Source organism: Quercus lobata, chromosome 11 (assembly GCF_001633185.2).
Source record: "Quercus lobata isolate SW786 chromosome 11, ValleyOak3.0 Primary Assembly, whole genome shotgun sequence".
Lineage (NCBI taxonomy): Eukaryota > Viridiplantae > Streptophyta > Magnoliopsida > Fagales > Fagaceae > Quercus > Quercus lobata.
Genome location: NC_044914.1, coordinates 3,840,655 through 3,866,438, shown reverse-complemented (window position 1 = coordinate 3,866,438; position 25,784 = coordinate 3,840,655). Strand labels below are relative to the sequence as shown.

Below are 25,784 nucleotides of genomic sequence, written 5' to 3'. Positions count from 1 at the left end.
ATTTTGGGGAGTTTCAAACAGGAAGACACTTTATGCTTTTTACAATTTGTTAAGATAGGAACATTATTTTTATGTGTAGTCATTATTAATATCTCTTTTATTATTGACTTATAGACACCAATCACATATCATTTCAGAAATTTAAAAAAATTTCACTAAATTTATTGTTTTATTTAAGAGGAGAGGCCAACCCCATCTGGGTTGTACTTGTTGAAATACACTGTGTACATGGGCAAGCTCAATCTGATTTTCATCATAAAATGCTAGATATCGATAGGAAAGAAAAGAGTTGGTTGGTGCTGTTTTCAGGTTTGAGTCTGCTTCCGCCAAGAGGGTGAGAAGTTTGGGTTTGATAGAAAATTACTGGTTATCTAACACTTTTTTAGTTCCAAGGCCCAAAAATTGGTTTTGTCCTCTTCTGAGTTAATTGATGTGTAGACTATCATAGTTTGGTCCGCTATAAAAGGCTTTGTCAAAGAAGCCCACTCATTGTATTTGTCATAGTAATTTTTCCACCATGACACGACACGATTCACTGTTGTATATGTTCATGAGCATTTTTTGATAACATAAGGATTAAAAAGACCCAAAGTGCCCCAAATATCAGATGTTAGGGAAGGTAGTTGCTGCACTGCATATGACACTTTGGTTGGAAAGAGTTACATCACATGCTGTGTCGATATTTATAATGCATTTACAGACCAGTGCCACCATTCTTCCGAGGAATCATGACTGTCCTTGTGAAGGAAATTACCTACTTAAGTGAAAATGACATCACTAAACATTTATACTAGACTGTTTTGTTAATGTGTTGAACATAGCCTACTGGATCACCCCGCCCCGGAGGTCACTTTGGACGTCCGCGTACCTAACCGTGTAAAAAACCTGGTTAAACATATAATGCAAGTCATTCAACAACTTGTGAAAATGTTCATCAAGTTCAATTCAGTGAAAATAAAGAAGATGAACGGGCAGCATGGATGCGTGTTTAACCAGAAATCACAAACACATCAACCATATTATTTGTATTTTGAAGTCTCTTATACAAGATCTATGAATCTGCTCAATAAAAATAATTTCAGATGTTACATTTAACTTATCTCTTCTGAAATTTTGCTTTATTCTGTACGATCATCATCATCTTCCAACAAATAGCCAGGACCCAAGAAGGTACTTACTTAACAGATGTTGGGATGTAAATCTATGTTACAGACTGAAGCATAGCATCCAGCACAGCTTCTCTAGTTGGCAAAGCTGGTATTGCACCTCTCTCCGTCACAGTCAATGCACCACAAACATTGGCAAACTTGAGAGCATCTCTCAGTAAGTCCTCTTTCTACAATTCAAAACCACATACATCAATTTATTAAGGTGGCATATAAAAATGCATCATTGTTAAAGGAGATCCTAGTTATGCAAATTTACCAAGACTATTAGCCAATGCGACAAATTAGGGACTCAAACTTGTTCATGGTAAGAATTAGAATATGAGAATCGAGTAGGATAATATTCCAAACAATGTTAAAGAAAGAACTTGTAGGTTAAGAAGCAAGCAAAGCACACTAATTTTTTACAATAAATAATTAAAATTGGAAAAAGACATCATCATTGGTATCTGAAGACTATTCAAATAATTCAACAAAAACACTGAATAACTCTCAATATGGAATTTATCCCATTGATGCTGTATTCATGCCAATTTCACCATAATGCAAGAGTTACTTCTGATATAAGGTATCTGGTGAATGATGAACACCCATGGGCTAGTGAGTGATGCACGTGGGTTAAAAGATGCCTTCTAAAGAGTAACAAAATCATAAAGATGCTTTACTAGTGTACCAAAAATGAAATCTTTGCATGCATTTCAAAGTTACCATTGAGAAGTTGGTCAGTACAGATAAAGTCAGCATTGTTAATAATGGAAATGGAAATGAGTGTGTGCAGAACTGTAGATTGATATTTACTCAAGTTTTTACAACTGATCACTGCAGTGTGACACAACTTTGAGCCTAATGCTGCTTTTATAGAATGTGTATCAGAGTCTGAGGTTCAATTTCCGTAAAATCAGAGAGTGCAGTTAAGAGAGATCATTTGCCTGAGGTAAATTGGCATAAACATGTCCACAGCTCCATACTCAGGTATGATTTTTGTTTAGAAATTAGATATCTGTGAACTTCCAACTTAAAATTTGCTAATAATAAAACTAACTGGTTCTTGCAAAAGCTACCAGTTGTTTCTTAGGTGACTGTGTAGAAAGCATATACTATTTGTGTTTCTCCAGAAATTTCACCAATGCAATTGGAAGAGGTTAACGAATAGCAGTGGTATCAATAAGCAGCTGCAGTCTGAAACTGAAAAGTCCATCAGTTGAACTGCTAGTCTAGAGTGGCTTATAATTTAAGCGGTTGCTTTGGCTGCTGCTGAGTGGCTTATAATTTAAGCGGTTGCTTTGGCTGCTGCTGAGCACCATATTTGGCAGGAAAGAAATAAAAAGAAATAGGAAATCTTACAAGGACAGACTTCTTGTTCTGATATTTGCTTAGTGGCTGATGTAAATTTTTTTCATGTAGAGTTAAAACTGAAGATTTAGAGCTTTTAAGGAGATTTAAAAAAATTAGAAATTCTTACATGGACAGACTTTTCGTTCTTATATATGCTTGGTGGCTGGTGTGAATTTTTTCATGTAGAGCTGGACTTGAAAATTTGGAGTTTTTTTAGGCATCATTAACAATCAATTCTGATGTCGGGATTGCAGGGGTCTATGTTTCTCTGTTTAGTAAAGAAACAAGATCCCCAGAGAAACTTTCCCCTAAAATAGGGTACTGAGCAGTAGTACTATTTAGAGCATGCTTAATTATTCCAGAAACTGCATAATTTGAAACCTTCGTCATGTCAATCTAATATTTCTGCCATCTTATACATAACATATATCAGGAGCAGCATTTAGTTGGTAGGGTTTTTGCTTTTGCACATGTTTGCAAGTGCAAGTCTCTTTATTTACGTTTTGGGAGGAGGGGGGGAAGAGAGTGTTGCAAAGGCCATTAATCAGGGTTTGTTGATCCAAGACTGCAGCTATGAGCAAGGGTACCGTACTTAACAACTACGTGGAGGTTGTAATCTCTATGGTAACATAAATGTGATTACAATAATATTTACACCACACACTACTATATTATCATAAAAATATTATTAGTTTATAGCCCTCCACTGCTATAATTGATTAATATAACCTTTCCAAAGTAAATTATTACTAAGTATAAATTCTGATTAAAGTTTACACCTGGTATAACTTTTGTTAATATTACACCATTTAATAAATTATAAATTATTATTGCATGAATTTTTTGATAAATCCACCATTATATTGCCTTTGTCTCCTTACAACTCCATGCTTGCAAAATATCTAGATTATTAGAAGATCAACAGCTATCTCATTTATAAAATATTTGATTTTCAAGTTTTTCATAAGTTAAATTACTAATTTCGTTCCTTAACTATAATTATGTCAATTTGATCTCTCAATTATTAATTTTGTTAATTTAGTCCCTCAATTTTTAAAATCAAGTTGAGGGACTAAATTGACACAATTAATAGTTGATAGACTATATTGAACCTTTTCCAATAGTTGGAATACTCAAATGTAATTTTAACCTTTTTTGTATTTTAAATTATACACAAAATAATATCCTATTGATATGAAATTTGCTGTTTGTGTTTAGAACAATGAGAGTGAATCTAATAGTGGAATTTTAAAAATATTAATCCAATAAAAAGTTTTTAAGTACTCAATGCATATGGCTTCCATTTCTACAAGGTCTGCAAGAGGTTATTAGTAAGTAACCTTAACCCCCCCCCCCCCCCCCCAAAAAAAAAATATTTGGAGAGGTTGTTTCTGGACTCGAACCCACAGCTCATTACTTGAACGGATGGCACTTGCCATTGCAACAAGGTCCGAGCTTTCTCTCTCTCTCTCTCTCTCTCATATATCTATATCTATATATATATATATATATATATCAGATGATAACAGATCGGATTTGAAAAATGTTGAAAGGTCAAAAGCATAACCAAATGGTTGGGGGAACAGCTTTAAATGATGACAAAGGCAATGGAAAGGATTATTTGACAGAAATATACAAATCATTTCAAAACCAAAATAGTTATTCCAGATATACATAAAGATAATGAAGTACTGACTTGAAGGAAGCATATTAGGCATCTGTATCTGAAAAGCAGTACCTGAAGCAAAGAGAGATCAACAGATAATTGGGATAGCACTCCAGCAACAAAGGCATCCCCAGCACCAGTGGTGTCCACTGCATCTACCTTCAAACCCCTAACTCTCCCGCTGAAGTTCTGAAGAGAAATATACATCATGCAATTTCAAATTCACAATTATTAGAAAACTTAATAACTACTATCATGATTATTGTAAAAAAAAAATAATACAAAGAATTGCAAAAATTAGATTTGCATATAATAAAACCACTTATATATTGATTTATGGCAGCACTTCATAAATATATAACTTCTCCAGGGTTTTGTAAGGTACCATACGTTTCTTGCTGGAGAAGACCCTATGGAGTATGGGAAAATGCATGAATGCCATATGAACAAACTCAACCTCAAACTCAAACTCATGGAAGTTGATCCTTTGTCTTTTTACCCATCATATAAGACTTTTGCAAATTAAATATAGGGTGAATCTTCACATTTTTAATGATTTGACAACTAATTGAGATTAGAATATGGATAATAGTTGGCAGATGACAACAAATGCTGCACACTGATCATTACCAAGGTAATTTTCAAATCATCTCTGCCAATGAAAACTAATACATCTCTTTAATCCATAGTCCAGCAAGTCCCAGGTTTCATTATTCAGAGAAGAACACACACACACACACATGACATGATACTGTCTTCCCATTTTCCTCCAAGATTAATGCAAATTCGATCTAGGATAATAAAGCACTGTCTATCCTCCAAATTGTTGATCTAGTGAGCTATTTTTTATGAAGATTTTTGATTAACTTTCCTCTATTGCACTTCAATACAGCTTTGCTTTCGAAGGAGCTAGAGTTAAAGCAGTAACAAGTAAAACCACATTACTTATTACATACACACACATTTGGAGAGAGAGAGAGAGAGAGATCCATGCATTGAAAAAAAGAAAATATCCTCTCTTGTAGCAAAACAAAAAATAATTTTGGCAAAGCTTACCTTGGTGTAGTACCTGCAACCATCTGGGCCCTCTGTGACAAGGAGTAATTTAAGATTTGGATGGAACAATTTAAGAACAACAGCATCATCATATGGATCTTCCCCTTGCGTTAGAAAAGAAATTTCTTCCTCGCTTACCTGAAGTCATTGAAATAATCAGAGATGTCAATCTTGGCATTGCCTTGTAACTCAGCCTTCTAGAAAAGGGGCAAGAAAAATAAATTGTGAATCCCAAAACACATAATTTGCATTTCTAAAAGGATGGATACCTTGATAATATCTGCCATCTTCCATATACTCAAAATCCCTTCCCTGGCACTTTCTGCGGAAGGCCATAATGGAAGCCTCAGGTTTGGATCATATGACAGAACCGCACCAGAATCCTTCGCAGCTTTTGCTGCAGCAATGTGGGCTGACTTGCATGGTTCAGTTATAAGACTAATAGAACCATAATGGAAAATTTTTGCCTGCCACGGGATAGGGGGTCAGTAAGTAGGAAAACCCAACGAGTCAAATAAAACAAAATGGCAAACACTTTGGAAACAATTTTAGATTCATGTAATAAGGACAACAATATAGACCCGGGTGTCAATGTTGAGCACAGAAAAGTGGCATGACATGGTGGCCCCATATGGAAACAAACCCCTTTCTTATATATTTATTTATTTATAATTTTTATTATCAAGAGGATGTCTATATATACATGTTTCCAGAAATGACATAATAAGAATTTTAAAATTAGAGGGTCCTCATTACATTATGTAGATTGCTTGTAAGTGAAATAAGTTGGTTTAAGTGTAACCAATAGCATTCTTGAATCTAACAACTTATCATATGAGATATAATCTATAACCTTTTGCTTAAAAGTATATGTTGCAAACTTTCTTTCTATCAACTCTCATATATTTATAATGTTTTGTTTTACAATAGAAAATCTAACTTACCTTCCGAATTAAATTAAAATCAAGTTCAGCCTCTCGTAGCAACATATCAGCACTAGGGTTACGAAAAAACATGAACTCACGTTCCCCATCGCTCTTAAGTGTAACAAATGCTAAAGCAGTTCGTGCAGCAGGATCAAAACGCATCCCTTCATTATTCACATTATTCTGCTTTAATATATCTGCAAGCATGTACCCAAATTCATCTTCACCAACCTGTTCACATTGCATAAAATATTAAGGTTACATGATAATATTGATGATAAATTGATTTATTTTTCAAATAACTTTTCCAAAAGTATATAAGAAACAGGTTTGGATGCATCAATTTCAACAAGTGCAAAGTACATGAGCATTTGATAGTCCAGTTTTCTAATTTCACTCTATTGAGGAACAAGAAATTTCCCAATCACCAACTTGGACAGTTCCCTAATACTTTGATTTCTGATTTAAACGATCAATCCCATGGCCAGTTTCCTAAAATCCTGCTCTATGGATGAGCAAGACATTCAGGGACTACATTACTGTGGTTGGTGAGAAAATATTCTTTTTTTTTTTTTTTTCTGTACAACAAATCATAACCAAAACCCCCCTCTCCCAAAAAGAAAAAGAAAAAAAGAAAACCTGAGTGCTTGAAATATGATCTCATGATCCACCCATGAGTACAATACAACAAAATCATTGGAAACGGAGACCTTATGTTTAGTTGGTAGAAAAAATTTATTAAAGAAGGCAGACACAAAATTTCAGAAATGGTCATGGGCTGGACATTAATGATAAAGTTGCTACTTTAGGCATAAAAACTCCAGTGTTAGAAAGGATTTTCTTCAAACTACCACATTCAGACATATATAGTGGAGACCGAGAAAAGGGAAGAGAATATGGGGAAGCTGATTTAAAGTAAAAAGGCTACATAATCACTCAAGCATTTGATTATTTCTGCTCTCTTATACCTTACAAACCATGAAAACCAAAAACATCTAGACACAATAAAAAAAAATATACCTTCCCTATAAAAGCTGATGAGCCACCAAGACGAGCTATTCCAACAGCAACATTAGCAGGTGCACCTCCGGCAGCCTTTTTAAATGCAGGTGCTTCAGCCAATGAAAGCCCACTAATAGTTGGGACAAAATCAATCAGCAATTCCCCAAAACAAACCACTAGGGAGGATTCCTTGGTTTCAGGTACCCCATCACCTGGAAATGCTTTTCCTAAAACACATGAAAGTTGACAACAGAGAAGTTCAGTTTGCATGGGGAAAAAAAGAAGTGCACATAGAACTAGATGATTAAAACAGTCAGTTTATAACAGTTTTGATTCTATCTGGCCTACCCCTTTTATGTAGCCAATAAGGCATGGCCGAATGCCTTATTGGCTACATAAAAGATTAAAATTAAGAGATTGAAAAGGGTGACTTATCAAAAAAAGGAAAAAAGATTGAAATGGGCGACACATACAACTAACTCCTTATGAATTAATTTGTTTACCATGGGCACAGTGACTTTAGTATATCAAAATATAACCCAAAAACCTCATATAACTATTGATTATATTAATATGTATGGGCATGCTTGAAATATTATATCAGTTATATAAAATATCTAAGGACTACATAGATGCTGTGAGATAAAAGCGAATCCCCTCCTTTTCTCTACTTGCCATCAGTATGGATCATGGTTCAGACTGTTCAATAGCAAATATAAGTGAGAACTTTGAAGGCCAAAGAGGGGGAAGGATTTATGTGAATGGCAATTGCCCTTTGGTTTTTTTTTTTTTTAACAAGTCATGTTGTTTGAACTTTTAAGTTACAGAATATAACTAATCTTATAGAATTACTAGGATCCAGGATATGCAGGACAAAGGCAATCTATGTTCCTCCACCAAGAACTTCTTTGAAACTTGGCATTGAAGTTCATCTAAATGAGCAACATAAACAGAATAAGTGATAACAGATCAACTTAGATGAACTTTCTAAAAATTTTAATCTATTTTTTGACATAATAGTAATTGCACATGCTCATATTCAGGGAAAACAATATAAACTAAGAAGAAGGATGATCGATTTTGGAATAATGAGACTTCAGTTTCAAAAAATAAACCCAATGCTGAATTCTCAAACCTATTAAGTCCAAGTTATTTTCAGACATAAACTAATCAGACCACATTTCTTTAACATTCAACAGTGAACCATCAACTTTTACCCCCTCTACAGAGTTGGTCAGTCAGTCCACATATTCTGAATTAAGTTCTCAACTGTTAGACATTGATAACCATGCATTTTGTTGTCATTAATTTTCTACTTCAAAATCTTCTAATGCAGCTTCTCTTTTGTTTAGAAAGAGGACCGGATGACGATAATTATATGCTAACTAGAAATCCTCATAAAATGTTAATGTTCTCAAGTTTTCTCCCCTTTTTCATCTAAAATTCATAAATAGGTGGAGTCTATGTTTCTCTATTCCTTTCCCCATAAATAGGTGTATTAGATGCTCCCCCAGCCACATCTCCAGCTGCTTTCACCCAGCTTGGTTCATTCAAAATCAAAGAATATCACAGTCCTAGAATTGCACAAGAAGTTCTGATTAAATATCCGTCAGTTGCAATAACCATATCACCGTTTCTTCATATTCAGCCTCTTTATCTTCTCCCATCTTAAAAATTGTCCTTTAGTTATTCAATGCAGTTATTACATTTCATTTACATTTATAAAAGCAAAACATGTGTTGTGATAGTGAAAATTCCGATACTAATTAGTTGTGAAAAATATACAAAACAATAAAGGCAACACAAAGTTCAACGTTGTTTGACAAACTCTATGCCTACATCAAAGAACAATGCAAAATAACCAAAATCCCCAATATACCCACACTAACTCTCATACTCACACGCTACACAAAAATTAGGAAACTCTCTAACTACACAGTTTTGTCTTCTACCTCTCTCACACACAACAAAGTTACACCACCACTCTTTTTACAGGAACTAGAGCACCTCTATACTTCTTAATTTATTCACCTCCTTATTATTCTTCTAGCCAATGTGAGATTCCAAAACCAACTACGAACCTCTAATCTATTTCCCTCATGTGCTGCTGGACTAAAGAATATGTGTATAATTTCTTCTTCTTCTTTTTTTTTTTTTAATTAAAAAAAATCCCCATTTAGACTTATTATTCATAAGTAATATGTGAATATTTAGATCCAACAAGATTGCCAATCCAAATACACAGACCAAAACACACACACACAAAACAGAGCAAACTAAAACAACCCTCTAGTCTTTTGTAACTATAAAGAGAAAAAAGAAAGTTCTACCCAAAAAAGAAAAAAAAAGGGTACCTTTCAAATTCACCCGAGAAATTGGAGCTAACGATTGACATGAAAAGCGGGAAGCTTTGACAGTGCGCTGACTGAAAAATCTGACTCCATTATGGGGACCAGAGGCCACAGTACTGCTAAAGCAGAAAACACTTAAATGAAGAGCCATCAAACAAGCAAAAGTTTCGTCAGAATAATCTTGATTTCTCAAAAGCACCTCTGGGTATGAGAATTATTGGTTGAAAAAGGGGAAAAAAAAAAAAAAACAAACAAACAAACAAGCAAACAAAAATTTAACAAGCACTTAAGTGGGATTAGTGTTTGACTATATGATAATATTGAGTTTTTAGTATAGACAAGGCGATGAAATTGATGGGTTAGGAAGGAAGATTCGGATAAAGGGTTTGTGCCAAGAGATTTAGCATTGGAATGGCCGATAAATTGAAGGAATATTGGCTTTTGTTTTTGTCGTAGGTTGTGAAGAACAGAACAGCAAGCAGTGTTGGACTGGACAGGATACTGATCTGCGTACAATACTTTATATGGGACAAAGCTAAAGTGGGAGAAAAATAAAAGCAGTTTATTGTCTCCCACTTACTATTTTTTTAATGTTTTTTTGGACCATTAACGATGGTAAATGCTAAGATCCAAAAACACTTGAATATTTAGATTGATGTAATAGACCGATTATAAATATGATTAATGAGTTTCAACCAACTCATAATTTTATATTTAAATGAAAAAAAAAGTTTTAGTTTTAAAATTAGTGGTAACCTAACGTTACAATTTTATTCAATAAAATAAATATTACTATATATTTTGAGGGTCTAACCGTTGAATTGTATGTTTTTTATGCTCTTAATTCTCATACCAAGAAGTGCTTTTGAGAAATCAAATATTATTTACTACATAATCTATAAGTTTATATTTTATGCATAATTTTAAATTACAAAAACTTGTAATTTAAACAATTTATTGATGATATAACTACTAATCTTTAATTTTCTCGAAATTTTGCAAGCATGAAGTATATAAGAAGAAGATGTAATTCAATGGTCGATTTGTCAAAATTCACCTCTAATAAAAAGATATTGAGTAATGTTGTAATCTAAATCTACAACAAATTTTGTAACTAAACTTTGTCCTAATAAATATGATTAATGAGTTTCAACTAGCTCATAACTGAATATTTAAATGGACAAAGTGTAGCTACAAAAATAGTTGTAGCCTAACGCTAAAACTTTACTCAATAAAATAAACATTACTATATATTTTGAAAGTCTAAGTGTTGAATTACATGTTCTTTATGCTCTTAATACACGTCAAATTCTGTATTAATTGAATATTATTACTATATCTATATTTGTCTGTATCCCTCTCCTTATTGCTCTCACATTGTCTAAGTTTTAGGCATTTTGATTTGGTCATTGAATTACTATGCAAAGGCATGTTAGAGACCTTGCTTAATTCTATGCAAAGGCATGTTAGAGACCTTGCTTTAACATTTGTCTGCCTCTGTCTCCTTTCCACTACTCTCATATTTTTTTGCCTCTCTCTCCTTTATGCCTTCTTTGCTCTCTCAATTCTCTGCTTCTCTCTCTTTTGCTGCTTCATGCTGCCCCTAGCTCCAATGTGCGCTCGGTTCCAAGCTTTGAAACAGTATGTATGTGTGTTTCACCATACAGTGATTACAAGAATGGAAATTGAATCATCACTCATGAGATGCCGAGCCAAGTGAAATGAAAATTATGCGCAAAATTTTTCTAGTAATTGGCATTCATAAAACTCATGGTATTTGCCTATTAGCCATCAGACTTATAATAATCATTTAAAAGGTCAAACACACGAAACTTTTAACTTCTGTAAATGAAAACATGAGTGGAGACAAGATTTAAACTCAATACCGCATGCTATAATATCTTGATAAATTATCAATTGTTACAAAAGTTTAAGTTATTAAAAAATATTGAATTTAATTATTTAATCATTTAATTAATATTTTAACCGGTATGTTTATTTCCATATATTAATTTAGCTTGGAATTTTAGTATATTTCTTATTCTTGAATGGTTAAGAAAATTTCATGTTTTGGTCCCCTTAGGAAAAATTCCTGAGTTCCATCGATGGATTTAATCATGATGATAGTGATCCATGGCAAAATTGCAATGCAAACAAGAACCACTTCTTTGCACAAAAGTAAAACCAAATACTTTAGTGCTGTTTATTGCAAATGTTTAATTGAACTACACTTTACTCCCAACATTTTCCTTCACACTGTTCAAAGAAGAAGAACCAAAAGAGATTGTGCAACGATAAATAAAATAAAACCAAATTAGAATGATTAATTAAAAAGTCCCTACATATATAAAGACAGGAAGCATCAAGTATAGAAAAACTTATACAAATGTTTGTTGCATTTATAATATTATCAGAAGCATTGTGAATAACTAGCATTAATTTTCAGTGAATATTCCACAATTTTATCATATGAAATAATTTTAGTTGAATATGCTTGATGGATGAGTCACGTGAGAATTTGAAAAGCAAGAATGCCCTGAAAATTCTGGAGATGGAAGCAAATACATATCCAAATGAGTCCACTGAAAGTTACATAGACACAACACATGCATACAAGCATAAATGCCTTTGTATGCTACTAAGGTTCCCTGTTTTATTTAATCATTGAATAGAGCATATCCCAAAATCAGAATAAGAACCTTTCAGGACTAATGCTAATGTAAGCAATATCATCATTGTAAAAATGCAGGTATATATTCAGATTCATGTAAGGAAGAGTAAAAATTACACAAACTCTAATCTTTCTACATGAGTGTATCACACAATGAATAAAAGGAAAAGTAAGCTAGTTGCTATTTAATGATTCAACTACAAGTTTTATGTCTGACAATTTTGTAAGCACAAGGAACACCATTTACGATCATGAAATGCGAACAACACTAGTTTCAATGATTTAACACTGAAAGAAGTTAAGTGTTGACCATCACAAGTTCACAACATTGTGCAAATACCTTTGGAAGAGCATGTCCCAATTTTCTAATAAGCTCATATACATGGATTGATTGATACCCTGGTAAAGTGGGAGGAAAAAAAAAAGGAAAAAAAAAAAATCAAATCATGGGTAATTATATAGAACTAGTTGCAACTCTGCACGATGCATATAAATATCTAGTTATTTTGTAATAAAATATAAAATATAATTTATTTTCTAAAATATTCATAAAATCATATATTAGGATTACTAATCTGTAATAAAGCATTTTTCTCATAAGAGAATTTAATTTTAGATGTATTAAACTATTAATTAAGAAATGTTTTTTTAATATATATATAAACACCCTTTACCAAACCGACAAAGGGCAATGATTTTTTTTCCCCTAAAGTAAACAATGTCATATTCTTTCTTTAAATAATGAATTTTGTGTTCTCTATTAAAACAAAAATTATATATATATATATACACTTTATTTTTATATTAAAATTTTCATTTACTCATATTATAAGATAATTTGCTAGTGATAAAATACCAAGGGGGATTTAAGTTTTTCCAATAATGATAGTCAGAAATGAATGATAAAAGTAAAGTTTCCCACCATTAAATTTTTTAATTGATCTTTAATCCCAAACTAATTTTTTTTTTTGAAGTATACAAAGTAAGAACATGATCTCTAATTTAAGTTTTTCCAATAATGATAGTCAGAAATGAATGATAAAAGTAAAGTTTCCCACCATTAAATTTTTTAATTGATCTTTAATCCCAAACTAACATATTTTTTTTGAAGTATACAAAGTAAGAACATGATCTCTCTCTTTTTAAATACAGTGCTTATCTCAATACAATTATAAATATATTCGAATAAAAACATACCCATACGAAAATGCTATGCAAGCAAATAAAATGTCATATCAATCGTCGCTTAACAATGATTAATTAGACTAATAAGGAAAACAATTTTTCATTCATAATCAATTGAGATTATTTTACAAAATAAAAAATTATTTGCAAAATCTACTAATTAAGTTTCTATATGCATCCTTATATAATAATAATAATAATAATAATAATAATAATAATAATAATAATAATAATAATAATAATACAATTGCAAAAGTTAAAATATGTTACTCATCCAATTATTTTTGTTTGATTAATATTTGCTTTTGTCTAAATAAGTGGCAATATAGAGTACTAATACAACTATTAAGAGTATTTTCTCTACAAAACTACAAATTTGTTCACCCAAAAGGATTAAAAGATAAACAAAACTTGGTAAAAGCTAGCTTAGCATCTAAGATTCTAAATGGATTATTAAAAAAAATCAATTCTAACTTGCAAAACAACTAATTATTAATCCAAATCAAATCAAACCAATCAAATCAAATCGATTGAGAAAATTTACAAACGGTAGAATTTAAGAAAATGGAGAAAATTTAAAAATACATAAAGGAATCAAATGAAATTTTTTGAAAAACAATGATTGGAATAGATAAAAAAAATTGAACTAAGAAAACAATGGTTGAAGAAGATGAAAAGTTGAATAAAGTACAAATTACAAAAAATAAAAAGATAATATGTTAATGACATGGTGCAGAAAGAAATTAGAGAAATTTATTGCAAAACTTCCATATTATATATACTATAGATAGATGTGTATAAACATTGTTTTTGGCTTTTAATTATTAATTGATTTTATTTTTTAGTCATAAACATCTAAACTAAAGTAGATGAATATGTAAACACAAAATTATATGTAAATTTAAAACTGTCCAAGATGAATGTATAAAATCAATCTATTTATATATTTAATAGTGTCAAGAAAATTTAGGAATAAAAAATAAGTTAGAAAATGAATAATTATATGGCTAATGATGTAGTAGATGAGGTGGTGTAACATGAATATAACAATAATAAATACTACAAAACTACAAATTTGTCCACCCAAAAGGATTAAAAAAATAAACAAAATTTAGTAAAGTCTCATAATTTAGCATCTAAGATTCTAAACAAATTATTAAAAAAATCAATTCTAACTTGCAAAACAACTAATTATTAATCCAAATCAAATCAAATTAGGGGCGGACTTACAAGGGGGCCAGCCCCACTAGCCCAAAGAAAAAAAAAGGAAAAAAATAATTGGACCCCCCTAGCCGAAAGAATAAAAAAGAATTTTTTTTAATGGTTATATTATTTTTATTTCTAGTTTCATTCATCCAAAAACTTAGACCCCTTCCTTTAATTAGCCTAGCCCAACAAGCAACTACCCAACTTAAAAACCTAACAAAAACAAAATTTTAAAATAAAAAATAAAAAATCCTAGTCAACCTAGTATTAGAGTACTAGAACTAGGTGTTTTAAATGCTAAATATTTAGAACACAAAATACCAAAAACACTACTGTACGAAACATTTTAAATACTATATTAAAGTAGCAAAAGTAAGTTTTTGTTTGTGAATTTTTTGTGTGCAACAATTGATGTTCTTAAGAAACAATATTATTTTGTGTTTTTTTTTTTTGGTAGATGATTGCATCTTAATGTATTAAAAATCATTGATTTTGTGTATTGATATTGGTTGATAGTTTGTTAGTACTATATGGATACCTATTTGGATTTTTCTTCTTCTTATACTTCGCCCCCTCTTGTTTGAAATCTTAGGTCCATCCCTGAATCAAACCAATGGGACAAAGAAAAAGGACTTATGATCAGAAATTGGAATACCAAAATATATAAATATTCATAAAAGTCAATACAATTTGTCAAAAAGAGAAACAAATGTGATGTAACAATCAAATCAATAATAACAAAAAACACCATTAGTGGGAAAAAAAGGTTGAAAGTTGAAAATTTAAAAAGACATCGATTGAGAAAATTTAAAAACAGTAGAATTTAACCACCGTACACTTTTGGTGCGATGGTCAACTTACAAGTATAAGTGCTTGTGGGGTGTGGGGGCAAGGGCCGGGGTTTAAGTCTCCAAGAGGGAGCTTCACATACATATACACTTAGATTAGGTTAGAGTAGAATTCTATCTTGTATAGAAAATAAAAAAAAATAGTAGAATTTAAGAAAATGGAGAAAATTAAAAAATATATAAAGGAATGAATCGATTTTTTTTTTTTTAAAAACGATGATTGGAAGAGATAAAAAAAATTGAACTAAGAAAACAATGGTTGAAGAAGATGAAAGGCTGAATAAAGTACAAAGTGCAAAAAAAAAAAAAAAAAGATGTTAATGACGTGGTGCAAAAAGAAATTTGTAAAATTTATTGCAAAACTTCCATTTTATATATACTTTAGATAGATGTGTATAAACATTTTTTTTTTGGCTTTTAATTATTCATTAATTTTATTTTTTAGTTATAAACATCTAAATTAAAGTAGATGAATATGTAAAGAAAAAATTATATGTAAATTTAAAACTATCCAAGATGAATGTATAAAGTCAATCTATTTATATATTTAATAGTGTCAAGAAAATTTAGGAATAAAAAATAAATTAGAAAATGAATAATTATATGGCTAATGATGTAGTAGACGAGGTGGCGCAACATGAATATAGCAAAAATAAATACTACAAAACTACAAATTTGTCCACCCAAAAGGATTAAAAAAAATAAACAAAACTTAGTAAAGTCTCATAGTTTAGCATCTAAGATTCTAAATGGATTATTAAAAAAAAAAAATCAATTTTAACTTGTAAAACAACTAATTATTAATCCAAGTCAAATAAAATCAGGGATGGACCTAAGGGGGGCCAAGGGGGCCCGAGCCCCCTTGGCCCAAAGAAAAAAAAGGAAAAATAAAAATAAAAATTGGGCCCCCTAGCCCAAAGAAAAAAAAAGAATTTTTTTTTAATGGTTATATTATTTTTATTTCTAGCCTCACTCATCCAAAAACTTAGACCCCTCCCTTTAATTAGTCTAGCCCAACTAGCAACTACCTAACTCAAAAACTTAACAAAAACAAAATTTTAAAATAAAAAACAAAAAATCCTAGTCAACCCAGTATTAGAATACTAGCATTGGGTGTTTTAAATGCTAAATATTTAGTATTTAAAACACAAAATACCAAAAACACTACAGTACGAGATATTTTAAATACTATATTAAAGTAGCAAAAGTAAGTTTTTGTTTGTGAATTTTTTTTTGGGTGCAACAATTGATGTTCTTAAGAAACAATATTATTTTGTGTTTTTTTTTTTTTTTTTTTTTTTTTTTTTTTTTTGTCTTTATTGGTAGATGATTGCATTTTAATGTATTAAAAATTATTGATTTTGTGTATCGATCTTGATTGATAGTTTGTTAGTACTATATGGATACCTATTTGGATTTTTTTTCTTCTTCTTATACTTCGCCCCCTCTAGCTTGAAATCTTAGGGTTGCCCCTGAATCAAACCAATAGGATAAAGAAAAAGAACTTATGATCAGAAATTGGAATACCAAAATACAAAAATATGCATAAAAGTCAATACAATTTGTCAAAAAGAGAAACAAATGTGACGTGACAATCAAATCAATAACAACAAAAAACACCATTAGCGGGAAAAAAAAAGGTTGAAAGTTGAAAATTTAAAAAGACGTCGATTGAGAAAATTTAAAAACGGTAGAATTTAAGAAAATGGAGAAAATTTAAAAATATATAAAGGAATAAAATGAATTTTTAAAAAAAACAATGATTGGAAGAGATAAAAAAATTGAACTAAGAAAACAATGGTTGAAGAAGATGAAAGGTTGAATAAAGTACAAATTGCTAAAAAAAAAAAAAAAGGAAAATGTTAATGATGTGGTGCAAAAAGAAATTTGTAAAATTTATTGCAAAACTTCCATTTTATATATACTATAGATAGATGTGTATAAACATTGTTTTTGGCTTTTAATTATTCATTGATTTTATTTTTTTAGTTATAAACATCTAAATTAAAGTAGTTAAATATGTAAAGACAAAATTATATGTAAATTTAAAACCGTCCAATATGAATGTGTAAAGTCAATCTATTTATATATTTAATAGTGTCAAGAAAATTTAGGAATAAAAAATAAATTAGAAAATGAATAATTATATGGCTAATAACGTAGTAGATGAGGTGGCATAACATGAGTATAACAACAGTAAATACTGTAAAACTACAAATCTGTCAACCTAAAAGGATTAAAAAAAAAACAAAACTTAGTAAAGTTTCATAGTTTAGCATCTAAGATTCTAAATGGATTATTAAAAAAATCAATTTTAACTTGCAAAACAACTAATTATTAATCCAAATCAAATCAAACCAGGGACAGACCTACAGGGGTCCAAGGGGGCCCGGGCCCCTCGGCCCAAAGTAAAAAAGGATAAAAGTAATTGGGCCCCCCCTAGCCCAAAGAAAAAAAAAAGAAATTTTTTTTAATGGTTATATATATTTTTTATTACTAGCCTCACTCTTCCAAAAACTTAGACCCCTCTCTTTAATTTAGTCTAGTTCAACTAGCAACTACCCAACTTAAAAACTTAACAAAAACAAATTTTAAAATATAAAATAAAAAATCCTAGTCAACCTAGTATTAGAGTACTAGCATTAGGTGTTTTAAATACTAAATATTTAGTATTTAGAACACCAAATACCAAAAACACTATTGTACGAGTATTTTAAATACTATATTAAAGTAGCAAAAGTAAGTTTTGGTTTGTGATTTTTTTTTTCAACAATTGTTGCTCTTAAGAAATAATAAATTTTTTTTTTTGTGTGTGTGTGTGTGTTTTTTTTTTGTTCTTTATTAGTAGATGATTGCATCTTAATGTATTAAGAAACAATGATTTTGTGTATTGATCTTGGTTGATAGTTTGTTAGTACTATATGGATACCTATTTGGATTTTTTTTCTTCTTATACTTCGGCCCCCCTAGCTTGAAATCCTAAGTCTGCCCTTTGATCAAACCAATGGGATAAAGAAAAAGAACTTATGATTAGAAATTGGAATACCAAAATATATAAATATGCATAAAAGTCAATACAAATTTGTCAAAAAGAGAAACAAATGTGATTTGACGATCAAATCAATAATAACAAAAAACACCATTAGCGGGAAAAAAAAAATTGAAACAATAAAAGAATCCAACAAAAGAGAAATAAATTGGAGAGAGAGAGAGAGAGAGAGAGTATTGACTTTTTTTTGTAAAATTTATTGCCAAACTTCCATATTATATACATACTATAGATAGATATGTAAAAACTAAAAATATTGCTTTTTGTTTTTGATTATTCATTGATTTTATCTTTTTTAGTAATCAATCTTCTTAGTTATAAACATTTAAGTTAAAATAGATGAATATGTAGATACAAAATTATATGTAAAGTTAAAACTACCTAAGGTAGATGTGTAAAGTCAATCTATTTATATATTTAATATTGTCAACAAAATTTAGAAATAAAAAATAAATTAGAAAATGAAAAACTTTATGGTTAATGATGTGGCAGATAAGGTGACACAATATGAGTATAGTAACAATAGATACTGTAAGGACACGATTCGCGACGGACCGTAACAGTATTGGGTTCGCGCCACGTAAAAAGGCCCAAACAATATCATTTGTAGAGCGTGGGTGTAAAGAACTAGGTTAACTGTGATATCTACCTCCAAGATTTACTCTCAAGCCCGTTCACGGTTTTAAAGTTGGTATAATGAACGTTTCTCTTTAGTGATTAGTGCAAATCTCTTTTTTTTTTTCTCTTCCTTTCTCCTTTCTAGTTTATGTCTGTTCTTCTCTTTTCTTTTTCTCCCGATCCCCTTCTTCATGTTATTCTTTTAGTTTATATACCCCCCTTTTGCGCTCCATCCTTGCCGCACATGTGTAGGTTATGTCCGGAGGATTTCTTTCTGTCCCATCTGGCACCTTCTGGAACTTCCTATGGGCAGCTGTAAGGCTGCTTCCCTACTGTTCAGGTATCACCTCCACATTAATGCGGCCAGAGAGTTGGTTGAGAGGTCATTAATGCGGAGGCAGCTGTAGTTTCAGATATTTGTTTGCCTTATCTCTTTCATCTTTAGTCGGCTACTCTACCCTCTGAGATGACCTAATTCTGAGATTTGATCGCAGCGAGACCACGTCCTGATCGTCCTCGGACGCGATCTTCCTCGGATGCGTACTGCCGAGGAGAATGGTGTCCTCGGACGGGTATACAGCCTCGGATGGGCCACTGGCCCAACGATCCTGAACTAATTCTGAATCCTATGGGCCTATTAATCGAACGATCCCCACAGATACTATACCCCACTTTCTATATATATATATATATATAAAGAATTCTTATAATTTTCTGTGGTTTGGTAACAAGAATATAAAGTTGAACTTTCATGATCAAATTTCTATGAATGAACTTGTACAACGTCAGAACTCTGCAAAAGCCTAAATAAAATGAATTGCCTCAGACTCGTTCCAGGTGTTTATAACATGGTAGTGGTCATATTGATTTGCATGAGAGAGAGAGAGAGAGAGAGAGAGAGAGAGAGAGAGAGTCAAACCAAGGCATTAGAAGAAAAAGAAGAAGCACAAATATGTGCAACCGTAGGCCAAAATACTTGTTGAAACCAAAGTCTATTGTTTGGACAAATATATACCCCGCAAAAGTCTATATAATAGTAATAGCCAAAGTTGAGATAAATACCTAGGACCTAAAAAATGACTTTAATACACTTAAAACCTAGAAATTTACCAAAATACCCTTAGAATCTAGCAAATGACTGAAATAGTCTTAAAACCTAAAAAAATGATTGAAATACTCTTAGAACATAGAAAATGACTAAAAACCCCCTTGAAATTTAGAAAATGACCAAAATACCCCTTAAAACATTTATTTGCAAGACCAAAATGACAATAAAAATTTTATATAACCATTCTACTTGCTCCCCCCCCCCCCCCCCCCTCTAAAAGTTTTGGTGGAACTTATAAAATTTTCTTTTGTCATTAAGTTGTTATATTTTGTTGCATACTTATTTTGATTTAAATGTCATTTATGCATGCATTATTTAGATGTGTAAACTAATATATTTAGGTCAATTACATAATTTAGATACTTCATATAGCTAAGATTGCATACATCATATGTCTGTTTGGTTTTCCATAGTTTTTGGTTGCTTATTGTGTGTGTGTGTATATATATATATATATTTTTTTTTTTTTATCAAAAGACATAATTCTGATAGCCTATATTAAATATGTGACAAAAGCTAAAAGCTAGTTTATTTCAAAAAAATCTAAAAGTTAGCTTATTTGTAAAAAACTTGAGCCAAAAATTTAAAAGTATTTTAACTTTTTGCCAAATACATATGATCTGACAATCATATTTGTACATCACTAGAATATATTTCAGCATTTAATTTTGGTTTTGCATCTCATATAATTCATAAAAAATTAAATTAGTCTTATTCCCAACATGTCATGCTACATGACTAGTAAGGAATAAGACTATATGGTCAAATTAGTCTTTTCAAAGGACTAACATGGACATATACAACAAAGTTGGTTTTTTTTCAAGGGTCAAAACCTTTGAAAAAAAAAGTATAAAAAGCTCTAAAAAAAAATATTAGTTTGAGGGTCTAGGTGACCCTTGATGAACTTTGAAACGGATGCCCTTGAAACAAAAATTTTGGCAGCCTATAAGACCCTTGAAATAGAAATTTTGATGGCCTACATAACCCATAAAACAAATGTTTTATTTTTTGAGGGTCTCCTAATCCCTCAAAATAAGGTTTTTCTCTTAAAAAATAAAAATAAAAATAAAAAATAACACCACAATCATGCGCATAAACTTTAAAGAACCACATATTATAAAATCTATATTATACCAAAATACAAATATCAAAACAAAATTCAATTATCTTTCCATATCATTAAATCCTTCATTCTTAAAGGAACTTAATATTTTGACTAGAATTCTTTGGGATAGACAATAAAAGTTGATATCCAGGATAGTTGCTAATGAAGAATATCTCATTTGATTGCCTGAACTTCCTTGGATCATCTCCATTTGCATTGATTTCAAAGGAATATTGCTGCCAGTAAGGTTTAAAGAAAAACAAACTAATTAAAACAAAAAAAGTTGGCATTTGATAGCAAAACCTAAAAGATAATACACTGTGACAAATCAGAACTAGGAAAAGATAAACACATATAGATCTCATAGCTAGGAACAATTCTAAGGACAAGATCTTTCATTAGGAAACAGGGAGAATTAATAGTTAAAGCAGTGAGGTATGAAAAACTAAACTGTCAAATCAGAACTAGGAAAAGATAAACACATATAGATCTCATAGCTAGGAACAATTCTAAGGACAAGATCTTTCATTAGGAAACAGGGAGTATTAATAGTTAAAGCAGTGAGGTATGAAAAACTAAACTGTTACTCCAGTTTTCAAATGCAAATGTTATATCATGATTGAAAGTAGACAATATTTTTAAACAATTAAAATGTTAAACACCAGAAAGGAAATTTATTTCTGATCTAAACCACCATAAATTTTAATTTACCTTCATTCTAGCTTCCTAAAAAATGGGCAGAAAAATAAAATCAGGATCAACTGGAGTTGCAGCATATTGGCAACCATCTGTATGGGCCAAAAAAAAGAAAAGAAAAGGTTTTTTATAGTTTGAATTACTCGAAAGACAAACAAAAAGAATCCAAATCAATTACAGTCATCAGAAGTTTCAAGGTGATTAGAAACTAGAATCCAAAACAAAACAAAACTCATAATGCATAACAACAATAGCTAATACAAACAGGGACTAGAATATGTTAAAAATTAGTTAACTAAAAAAAACTGATAATAAGTGCAGGCAAAGAGAGAAGAGTTAATGAATCTTGTTGCACATACCTGATTTTGGATTACGAAGCAATAGCATTGGTTCAATACCATTCCTGTTTCCCCTGGAACTCAAATTTTACAGCCAAAAAACTCAATTTTATGAATGGAAGTTAAACAGCTTAGAAAATAATATGACCAAAAAAAAAAAAAAAAGGTTCATAAATGAAATACTTAGAAATACACAAAAGATGTTATCCTCTCTTCTGATTTGTAAAATTAAGACTTCTCTAAAAGCCAAACATAACAGTAAACACAAATGCGAATCAGTCGGAAGCTACTACCCCCACCCACAGACAGGAGTGAGAGAAAAAGACAGACAGAGAATCAGACAAAGTAGATATCAACTTGGGAGAAGAAAAAATAAAAACTTTTTAAAGCATTGATTTAAAGTATCTGTACTTACTAAAAAATGATGCTATGAACTTATTTATAGTAATTAAAAAAATAGATAAAAAAATCTATTAGCCTGATGGATTCTATGAAACTGCAATAGTATTTACAATATTCAATCATATAAAAGAAAGTTTCCATCCCAGCTTTAATCAAGGTTTGCTCAAGCTGTTAGTTCAAATGGATGGGGGGGGGGGGGGGGTGGGGAGCATTCCCTTCTTGCAACCTTATCAATTATAGGTCTTTCATCATTTGCAATTCCTCTCTCCAGACCCAATATGACCGTTAGCACTGCTTATCTTCTTGTCATCAATATGACAAAGCCGAGTCCTTTAGCACCAATTCAATGCAATAACTCCCAATGGATTGCCCTTGCTTTATTTCATAGAATGGTATTATCAAATAAGAACTGAAGGGGGAAAATATTAAGGAGGTAACAACGACATTATGAATCTTAATAAAATAGTTCAATTATAATTACTAAAAGGAAAGTTCTAGCGTCAAGATCACAGATGGGGATTCTCATAGACAAGTAAGATGGGAGAAGTTTAGCATTACAACATGCAGACCAAATAAGAGAAAGGACAGGTATTTCAGCACTATCAGGGCTTCCATAGCTTCTGGCTTTTGATTCATGGCCTCTTCCATGGGTTGTGGGTGGACTTTCAGCACTATGTAGGTACCACTCCCAATTCTGTAACTGGCAGATTGCATACAAAGCCTTCAATATTTGCTCGCCATAGATTATATGCATGAATCCAAGGTGCGGTTAATCATCTTGATGTTTTTCAGAAATTGTCAGAACTAGGAATACTGAGAGTTGACCTTGATCAAAACAAATCATTTTGGATGATAGATTGTTAAAGCACTACTAACAAACTTTAAAATTTTATTGTGCTGAGTTGCCAAGAGAGTATCAGAACATATTTAAAATACACAAAAATATAGAGGTAGTAACTACAAAAATAAGCAAATACCTTGGACCCAAAATACTAACATATATATACATAAGAATAACTTTATTGCAAAGAGACTACTTCATGAATAAAAAAAAAAAAAAAAAATGGAGTAGCCTAAAGAATTACAATTGAAAAATATTTACATATAAATTGACTCTATGAAATTTTGAATAGAAGTACTATATGTGAGGCCCAAAGCAAAGGACCACTCATAAAGAGAACTAATGAAAGATGTTAGCAATTGATTTGATGTGCACTCCATATCTTCAGAACACTAACATATACTTGAAATTGCCACTGTATATATGTGTACACATTAAAAGTTAGACCTTTCACACTTGATTGAAGAAAGGTGAACATGTAGCAAGAATGTCAATAGAAAAACAAGCTCTCACTACATAGCCTAAGGTATTTTTCAAAAATGCAGGTATACTCATGTACAATGGTCACTTCAGGCCTTGAAGCATTTGTACATGTTGAACTCATCCTAAAGAAGCACAATGACCACGAATGATGCTAATTTCCAACATAACAGAAACTCTCAATGCCTAGAACCACTGACCAAGGTTTTCGAATCTCAAGGCGAAATCTATATTCTCTCTTATTATTAGTTCAACTTCTTCCAAAGGACATTTAACACCCATCTTCCAAGACATAAATTTCATGTAAAAGGAAAGAGTGGAATTGAATTGCTCATCGGATGTAACAAATCTGACCTCATCAGTATGTTGTTCTATTAAGAAAAAACAGAACAGGAAACTCGAAAAAGTTTATCAAGAAAACACAATCAAATAGACGGAATGAATGAATCAAAGTGGGAAAAAAAAAGTTACAAAGAGATTTACCTGCTGTATGTGTGATCGGTAGTCATTGGAAAGAGAGAGCTTCAGTTTCACAACTCAAAGAAGCTCAACAAATCATAGCCACAATCCATAATCGCCAGCTGAATAGCAAAAAACCCAAGAATTTTTTTTCTTTTCCCAAACAGATACTTGAGGTGTGGATCTAAGACTAAGAAATACCAACCTGAGCATTTTTTGGCCATGAAAATCACTGTTTGGTCTCAGTTTGTGTGATTTCTCCTCTGTCTCCGAAATTTCGTTTGAGGGAGCAGGTTCCGAAACACTCTCTCGCACTCCTTTCCCTAGAGAAGTCAGGCGGTGCCCGTGGGCTAGTGTAAATTTTGGCCCCCAATCAGCCCAAACTAATTCTTTAAATACTAAAAGTAGGAAAACGAATTGAATTACATTGAAGCAAACCGCGTTGTCTACCTTCAAGTTATCATTTCATCTTCTATGGAAAATGGTGATGCTGATGAAATTGAGTTTTATGTGGTAGTTTTTCTTTTTCTTATTCGGAAAAGGTGGAGTATCTCATACCTGTTTCTATATAAAAGACGTAGACATGCAATCACTTTGCAGTGTTAGACGGCAAGCTGTATTTTGTTGCCAACGATTCCGTGGACGCTCCAGTCAGAACGTATGAAAATCCGTTTTGTCGTGAGGTGTGGACCTTGGAATTTGCATGTGCTGATGAGGGTTGGAGTCGTGCACCTCGATTGAAAACTGGGAGATGCAACCCTCATACCATCGTTCTAGGTGGTAAGCTATATGTTTTATGGAGGTTCTTGACCCATAAAAAAAAAATGGAACCCTTGACAAATCCCAACTTTAGCATTTGGTCGAATTTTGTGTTTACCGCTTCATTAGAGGATAATCAAAAGATTCTTGTTGCTACAATTTCAAGTGATTGTGAGATTGCTCAAATCTATAGTTATGATGTTGCAACATGTCTTTGGATAAAACTTCTGGCTGATTGTAAGATGGGTTTTCATTATAGGGTTGCAAGACCAGTAAGATCAATTGAAATTGACTGTTGGTAGCACCCTATATTGGGCTCCTAATAGGAGGAGTATAGATTTATTTGCTGTGTTAATGCATTCGATTTAGTTAATCAAAACAGTTATGAAGAAAGCTTGCACACTGATAATATTTTTGGGAGGCATGAAGTATTGGACTCTGTACGTCCAGATCTTCTCAATTTGCCTGATGGGAATTTCTGCCTTATCTTGCGGCCAAAAAGGATGAAGAGGAAGAA

General features: G+C 31.6%; 1 protein-coding gene and 1 long non-coding RNA gene across 3 annotated transcripts; both read right to left on the bottom strand.

Moving 5' to 3' along the window:
• Positions 1-987: 987 nt before the first annotated feature.
• LOC115967752 (probable fructokinase-6, chloroplastic) lies at positions 988-10,031 on the bottom strand. The gene is made up of 7 exons (XM_031086886.1): positions 9,506-10,031; positions 7,170-7,378; positions 6,168-6,380; positions 5,493-5,690; positions 5,224-5,361; positions 4,240-4,356; positions 988-1,336 (listed from the first exon to the last, which is right to left on the bottom strand). Exons 1-7 carry the CDS (start codon positions 9,651-9,653, stop codon positions 1,202-1,204), a joined length of 1,158 nt encoding a protein of 385 aa, XP_030942746.1. The 5' UTR covers positions 9,654-10,031; the 3' UTR covers positions 988-1,201.
• An 11,301-nt stretch (positions 10,032-21,332) lies between these two features.
• LOC115967755 lies at positions 21,333-24,820 on the bottom strand. 2 transcript variants are annotated; one of them, XR_004086542.1, is made up of 4 exons: positions 24,714-24,820; positions 22,348-22,400; positions 22,004-22,080; positions 21,333-21,528 (listed from the first exon to the last, which is right to left on the bottom strand). It is a non-coding gene; the product is annotated as an uncharacterized LOC115967755 (long non-coding RNA). The 2 variants fall into 2 exon arrangements; XR_004086541.1 differs by lacking the exon at positions 22,004-22,080 and having other exon boundaries at positions 24,714-24,773.
• Between the last annotated feature and the right edge of the window lie 964 nt (positions 24,821-25,784).

Bases quoted from the DNA above. Each gene is read 5' to 3' on its own strand.
- LOC115967752 (XM_031086886.1), bottom strand. From the start codon at position 9,653: ATGGCTCTTCATTTAAGTGTTTTCTGCTTTAGCAGTACTGTGGCCTCT. The intron at 7,379-9,505 runs GTACCCTTTTTT...CATGTGTTTTAG, and splicing joins TTCTCGGGTGAATTTGAAAG to GAAAAGCATTTCCAGGTGAT. The intron at 1,337-4,239 runs GTACTGCTTTTC...TTTGAATTGTAG, and splicing joins TTGATCTCTCTTTGCTTCAG to AAAGAGGACTTACTGAGAGA.